Consider the following 7201-nt stretch of genomic DNA (forward strand, 5'->3'; position numbering starts at 1 on the left):
AGTTGTGAATTTAGGAATATGATTATTCATAATGGATAGGGGGAGTGTGGATGTGGCTTTTTTTATACCGCAAATGCTGAATTTGGTGAACTTACGTGGAGCAACAGCGTATCCCCCTATGGCTGCAGTTACAGGAGTGGCAATCCTCACTGCGCCAGGCGGTACCAAACTCATACAGCTCGCCATTTTGAATACAACCTGCACACACACAATAAAAATAAATCCTTTCCCTTGAACTTCAACATATGCATATATCTGTACACGCACATCAACACAAATCATGGGAATGATCTCTGGGCAGCTGAGGGGTAAGGTTCAAAATTTTTCACTCTTGTGGCAATCTGAATTCATTTTTACCCTATATGCTTCCTTGAGGACACAACCTTGTTCTCTTCTCATTTACTATGTCCACAACAAATCTTATGTAAAAGTGAGCATTAACGTAACCACAGTCAGATCTTGTCATCTTCATGCATTCAAATCTGTTATCCTTTCCAGGGGAGCTCCACATGCAAAGTATCATCTATGTCCCTCCCTCTTCTCAACTCTATGGTATTTTTGGGGAACGCATACATGTGGAATTGCTGTGCTGGGGTGTCTTCCTCTGACGAACCTTCCTGTCATCTTCCCTAAGTTAATCTGGTGACATCTAGTGAGGACTGTAAACCTGTAGCTCTTGGATTCCATGGAAATGTAGCACCGTGCACAGACTCCAGTTAGCCTGGATGTTCTCACTACGCAGAATCGGAACATATATCAGCTACTTGTCTGAGAACAGTAGCCTCTGGAAGGCAGATGCGGCCTGTGATGTGGCCTGTGTTCTCTTTCCTAAATGGGAAGCTTCTGCGTGTCAGCCTCTCCCGTTGGGAAGCAGCTGATGTGTCGGCATCTCCCATTTTCCTGTTTCATACCCTACTTGGCTATTCCCAGCAGAGATCAAAGACTAATTCAGAACCAATATTTGTGGTTCTTACCTTCAGTAGATTCCTTTAGGTTATTTTGCTGAAAATAGCAATATGCATCACAGACTGTCACCAAGATGCCAATGGCAAGAAAGAAACCCAGGAACCACTTCTGTAAGAGAGAAAAAGCCCATGGCCAGAATTAGGCACCATCTCAGTTGTTAGCAACTAAATCCTAGTTTATGATATCCAAACTAACCAGGAAAAATCTTCATTTGTGTATAAAAATTCCAAAGGGAAACTGTTCTGGAAAGCAGTACAAATAGCTCTTAGTCTTCATGATTTTGTGTGGTAAAGGTGAGATAGAAAGAACTAGTATAAGCTGCCATAAGAGATTTCACAAAGTATTGCACTGAAATGGTTCCCAGCTAGTGTGGGAATGTGAAGGGGTGGGAGGGCTGGAAATGTTCTGCTAGTCTGTCTTGGGGAATGGGATGGTGATCAGATGGCCATTCTTTGTAATTCCAGGGAACTCTTTGGGGCCAATCATGCATCAGTCACTGAATTGCTGGCCCTTTAAGTAAAGTAGGTCCATGTACCCTGGGAAAGAACAGTGGATGTGATTAGAAAGGTAAGGTGGCACTTAGAACTAATAAAGGGAGAAACAAAGCATGAAGAGCAATTAGCTAGTTGCAAGAGTTCTCTGGACAGGCAGCTAGCAAGAGACCTGACAAGAGTTGCTGGAGTCTCCTGGACAAGGCTGAAAGCAGCGGAAGTTGGTGTCTGTGGACCTTTCCAAGTTGACAGACCAGGGCTGGAGAAACCAAGAGCAGCAGAAGGGCCACCTTCTTGACTTCCCTGTGTTCAAGAAGCAGACTGAGAAAGCTGGAGCAGGTTTGGGACAGGAGAAAAACAGAAGTGTTTGTTCTCTGGCTTCTTCCAAGTTGGAGAGTTTGAACTACAGGGCCACAAAACCCTGAGAGCTGGGGAGTGGGAGAGGGGCTTACCTCCTGACTTCTCAAAGATGGAAGACCAGGGACAGCCATTGAGGAGCTTTTCTTCTGAGGACAGAGAAAATAGCTCCCAAGAGGAAAGCCAGGAGACTTCCTGTTAAGAAGAACAGTGGAACGGACTGGGGTGGTTAATTAACACAAGGCACTGAGGAGTGACAAAGGATACTTGCATCTGGGCTAGTTATGTTAAGACATGGTGTTTGGGACTTGGAAAGATTATGTTCACAGTGGATCACCATGGCCCTTGTGTTGGGATTTTAAGCACTCAGAAAGCCAGCTGCTCCAGGTGGAGCTTGGCTTTAATACCATGAAAGCAAAACAAGGGAATCCCTGAGGGGCTGATGTTAAAGAGAGACAGCACTTCTGCCATATCATCTAGCTGTAAAGAGTTGCACTGATTAGAATCGTACACATCTGTACAGCTGTTCCCCTTCTAATGAGGGTATGGACTGGCAGGAGAAAAGCTTGTGCCTTTGGTTGGGGTGAAGAGGCTTAGTCTTAAGTGTGCAGCATTTTCTTAATCATTGCAGCCTCTGACTCCTCTATCATGAGGATCTACGTTTGGTGGTTCTCCCTGGTTTGGCTGGTTTTGCCTGGTGAAATCTCTCCCCACCTGTCCCAAAGACTCTTAAACTAAATAGCTTTATAGGGTCCAGAGGTATGGATTAGGACCCAATTAGCCCAAAAAACTCGAGGACAAAGTCAGAACTTACTAATAAGACAGGTGCATAAATGTGGCAAGCAAAACAAGTAGAAATGATTATCTCAACAAAGAGAAAGATAAGAGTTGGTAGGAGATGAGTGTGGGAGCAACACACGTATAAATACAGGAGTTTGGGGACCTGTCCCTCGGAGACCTTGGGGGGAGCATGAATAATATATATGGTGTCTCACCTGTCAAGGTGAAACTTCACTAAGTTGGACTGATTGTCCACTAAGTTGGATTGATCAAGTGGTGTGTTGTCTGATGATAATAAACCTTTCTGAGCTTTCACCACTAAACATGTATCGGAGCTGGGTTTTCTGCATTGCCTTCAGAATCTGGAAGCCAGCTCACTAGCGTCAGCATTCCAGAGCGTACAGACTCCAGTAGCCTGTATATCAAATGTGATAGCAACCAGAAACCACTTGAGAAAATACTCCAAATGCCTCCGAACAACACAGCTGTTAGGCTGCTGACAGATGGGAGCATGGAATGTGCTTTACCAGAAGAGGCAGCACTTTCGTTTGACCCAGCTCTGCAGCATCTGTATAGGTCAGGCACTTCAGCTGGGCCTCTTGGCAATTTTATCTAAAGCTGATTCAATCAGCTATTAACTAAAAGTGCCAAAAAAGCTGCACTACAGCACCTAATCTTTACGGACATTGGGTGAGTCAGGTCCAACTAATGCATTGCCTTTTCTGAGTATGTGCTGGGTTCAGTACAGGAGCACGTGAATGTTGAAGTAAAGTGCCAGTTGTGGTTTTTTTCCATCCCACATCTGCAAGCAGCAATAGTGTTTACTGGAACTGGTCTTTGCTGCGTCTTCACCTGTGTTTTGAAAGGAGATGTCTTGGGTCTCTGGTCCTGTCTGCACTGCTGTCTTTCCTGGGTTTTGCAAGTCAAAGAGATCCTGGCTCTTTATGGCCATCTCCTCCTGCTTGTAATTTTGGTTGGTGGCTGCAAGTGTTGTCAGTGCTCTGCAGAACATGCCAGAGTTTCATGATTGCCTCTTGCAACAGTCTCAGTCAGCAAATCATAGAAGGTGCAGACCTTGACAGCTCTACCAAGGAGCTTGTGGTTGCTGCTGGTATCTTTATAGTTCTGACAGAATTTATTGCAGCATTAGACCATGCCCAGGGAGTGCCTCTTCTCCTTCATTAGAGTCAGATAGCTGGTTGTGCTTGGCTTTCCAGTGGGTGCTGTCTGGATGGGCTAATAGGGCATTTGTAGATGATACTTTAAAGCAGGTTTAAAGTGACAAAATCATGATAAAGCTAATCCGACTTTATCATACATCAGCAAATGCATGACAAATAGATGCAAGGAGGTGATACTTCCCCTCTGTGCAGCATTGGTCAGACCACAGTTGGAGTACTGAGTCCAGTTTTGGGCACCGTACTTCAAGAAGGAAGTTGATAGATTTGAGATGGTCCAGAGGAGGGCCACTCGTATGGTCAGGGGCTTATAGGACAAGCCCTATGAGGAGAGACTGAGGGACCTGGACCTCTTCAGCCTCTGCAAGAGAAGCTGAGAGGTGATCTTGTGGCTGCCTACAAATTCATTAGGGGACGCAGCAAGGAATTGGAGATACTCTGTTCACCAGGGCACCTCTTGGGGTAACAAGAAACAATGGTCACAAACTGACAGAGAGCAGATTTAGGCTAGATATCAGGAAAAATTTCATGGTGAGGGTGGCCAAAATTTGGACTGGGCTTCCAAGGGAGGTGGTGCTCTCCCTACCTTGGGGGTCTTTAAGAGAAGGCTGGACAGGCATCTGGCTGGGGTCATCCAACCCCAGCGCTCTTTCCTGCCTAGGCAGGGGGCAGACTCAATGATCTGTTGAGGTCCCTTCCCACCCTATCTATGAATCTATGGGTTAAATGCCTTTTGCACCACCTTAATGTCATTGCTGTTTGCACATTCAGTGATGTATTGCACATTAATTCCAGCTGCACTAGCACATTCAGGAGTTTAATGCACCTTAAATGACTTTGGGACACAGCAAATGACTTTGGGGCATTGCAAAGTAAAACACCTCCAAGGAGTTTTAATTTCTTACCCTACAGCTGCAGGGGGAAGCACCAAGCCCCATGCAGCTCAGGGGCTGTGCAAGCAGACCATGCAGGCAGTCCAGCAGCAGCCCAGGAAGGCAGGCTCCACAGAAGGAAAAAAAAAAATCAGTGAGCCTGATCTTTTTTTTCTCTCTCTCCTCACTCCCACCACCAAGCCTGCCTGAGCTACAGGGGGGCCCAGCGCTTCCCTCCATGGCTTGCCCCCCGGGACTGCCTGAGCCGGGTGCCTGCGGGCCTTTCTCCAGATGATGAGGAGATCCAAGTCCTCCCCGCTGACCAGGGCTGTATGGAGCTTTGGACATTCCCAGCTGTATAATCGTTGTGTAACTCAGGCTGTGTGAGTTGGCCATGAGCTGGAATTCTAAAGCAAGATGCCTGGCTGAGTACTGACACTTAAACAGGGAGATGATGCCTGGTCAAAAGGACCCTGGTGCAGCAGGGGGGCACACAGGTAAGAAAGGCTGTCCCAGCGTCTGGTTGTGTGACGAGAACAATGTAATATGAGCGGAAGGGTTGCCTGATGTGGTATGCTTTTCTAAATGGAATGGAAGTTATTATTTGTAGTACCTTGGCAGCAAGAGCCACAGTCAGGGACCAGCACACCATTGTACAAACACAGCACAAACCCCACAAACTCTACAAACACAGCAGCTCTGCCCCAGGGAGCTTACAAGCCAAATGGGTGAAGCTTGATGCCCAGTATGTGACGTAACAGATTCTGAATTTGATTTGATTCATTCTGAATGAGATACAAAATAATTACTTGGGGGAAGATGGTATGTGGGCATGGGGCAGTTTCTTGTGAAAATCTCAACCTGAAATTTAAAGGGTAGATAAGTTCTCATAGGATTTAAAGCTTCTGTGTAGCAAAAATATGACTGAATCATAACCTTTCATTTATAAATTAATTTATAAATCTACATTCATCACAGAAACTACAACCTCTTCTCTAAAACTTATGCTCTTCATGCAGTTATAAGAATCTTCCCAGGTTATTTTTATCACTGCTGTGGACTTGTACAGGCATACAGAAAAGTAGAATTTGTTCCCTGTGCCTTGCATCTATCTGGTTTAACAACCTCATCCTAAAGTTGAGTGCTAGAAGAGGTTATCTCCTGGTACATGAGAAGATGAAGAAAGGCACTCAATGAATGTTTGTGTTTTCCACCTGCGCCTTCTTAGAGTGTGGTTCAAAATACCTACAGAAGTTGAACTATTTTTATAAAGTTAACTTTTCCCAGAACAGATCAATCAAAAGGCAGAAAATCTGGGGCAGCGGTTTGCAACATTTTTGAGGAGAGTGCCAAAAACACCTGCAGCCTCAACCTGTAAGATGTTGGCATGCCAGGGGCAGATGGTGGGGGAGCCACAAGGGGCCTGATCTTTATTGTGGCAGTGCAGCCTCAGCCCCTTCCCTGCCGTCCACCCAGAGGTGCACATGCCAAGCAAAATGCCTTTGGATGCCATGTTCTGGCATGTATGCCAGGGGTTGCCAACCCCTGATCTTAGGCTTTACTTGTACAGCTCCTTGCAAGTAATTTAAACAAACCAGTTAATGTGTACTTAGATAAAACTCTATTCCCCTTCTATACCAATTTTTGAACCAAGTAGCCAGATGAGCTATGAACTTCTAAAGTCTGAAATTCTGACTTACCATGGTAAAATGTGTTGCTTCCGAAGAGCTCACAGCCTTACCGTTTCCTGCACTGATACACACAAAATGAGAAGACAAGAATTTTGCAACGCCTCGTATTGAGCAATTTGAGCTCACTTATTTCTGGAACAGCTATGCTGGAATTCTTGAAGAATCTACTGAAATTCAGCCAGCTGCAAAAAGAAACCTTGGCTCTACAAGGCACAAAAATGAAGTGAAAGGCTAATTCGAAAGCTCTCTGGTCCCTGCTTTCACCCCACAATTACAACAGGCACTTTATCTGGTGATGTGCAAGTTGAGACCTGTCTTCAGGGAAAACTGGCATACAAAAGGGGGAGGCAGAGTACATTCCTTATGAGTACATTCCTTAAAAGTCCAACAGATTTTACCGGTGGCATAGTTGCTTAGCATTTCCTGTCTGAAAGGGATGAAATGTGTCCTATCAGTGGGGGCATGTGACTGGAAGTTGGGCAGAGCTATAATATTCATGATTAAGGGGAAAAAATTGGAATGTGCATTAATTCGCTGTATCATATAATGTTATACACACGCACATGCACACAATCTCTCTCTCTCCCTACCCTTCCCGTTCCTCCCCTTGCCCTGCAGGAAATGGGGACCTGCCCACCACTGATGCTGTCCAGGCTGCATCTGTTCTGCTCCAGCCAGAACCAGCAGTAGTGGTAGATTCCCTTTCATTGCAGCCACTTCTTGTGTGTTTTTGTTTGCTTGTTTTAACCACCAGCCCCCTAGTCTCCTATACCACCCCTCACTCCCCAAAAGGTAAGTTGTCCAATATGATAGTACTCCAAACCATAATATGGACATCAACCCCTTTAATAAGGGATAAAGTTGGA

The 7201-nt window shown here is 45.4% G+C and overlaps 1 protein-coding gene across 1 annotated transcript in view; it reads right to left on the reverse strand.

Annotated features, from left to right (window-relative positions):
• Positions 1 to 6674, reverse strand: part of LOC109324013 (beta-microseminoprotein-like) — an 8257-nt gene extending 1583 nt beyond the window's left edge. The window contains exons 1-3 of the mRNA XM_019555734.1: positions 6345 to 6674; positions 975 to 1074; positions 96 to 198 (exon numbers count right to left, since the gene is read on the reverse strand). Coding sequence (XP_019411279.1) covers positions 96 to 198; positions 975 to 1074; positions 6345 to 6347 — 206 coding nt within the window. The 5' untranslated portion in view covers positions 6348 to 6674. The remainder of the gene's footprint in view (positions 1 to 95; positions 199 to 974; positions 1075 to 6344) is intronic.
• Positions 6675 to 7201: the final 527 nt, after the last annotated feature.

Source organism: Crocodylus porosus, unplaced genomic scaffold, assembly GCF_001723895.1.
Source record: "Crocodylus porosus isolate Cpor-Errol unplaced genomic scaffold, CroPor_comp1, whole genome shotgun sequence".
Taxonomy (NCBI): domain Eukaryota; kingdom Metazoa; phylum Chordata; order Crocodylia; family Crocodylidae; genus Crocodylus; species Crocodylus porosus.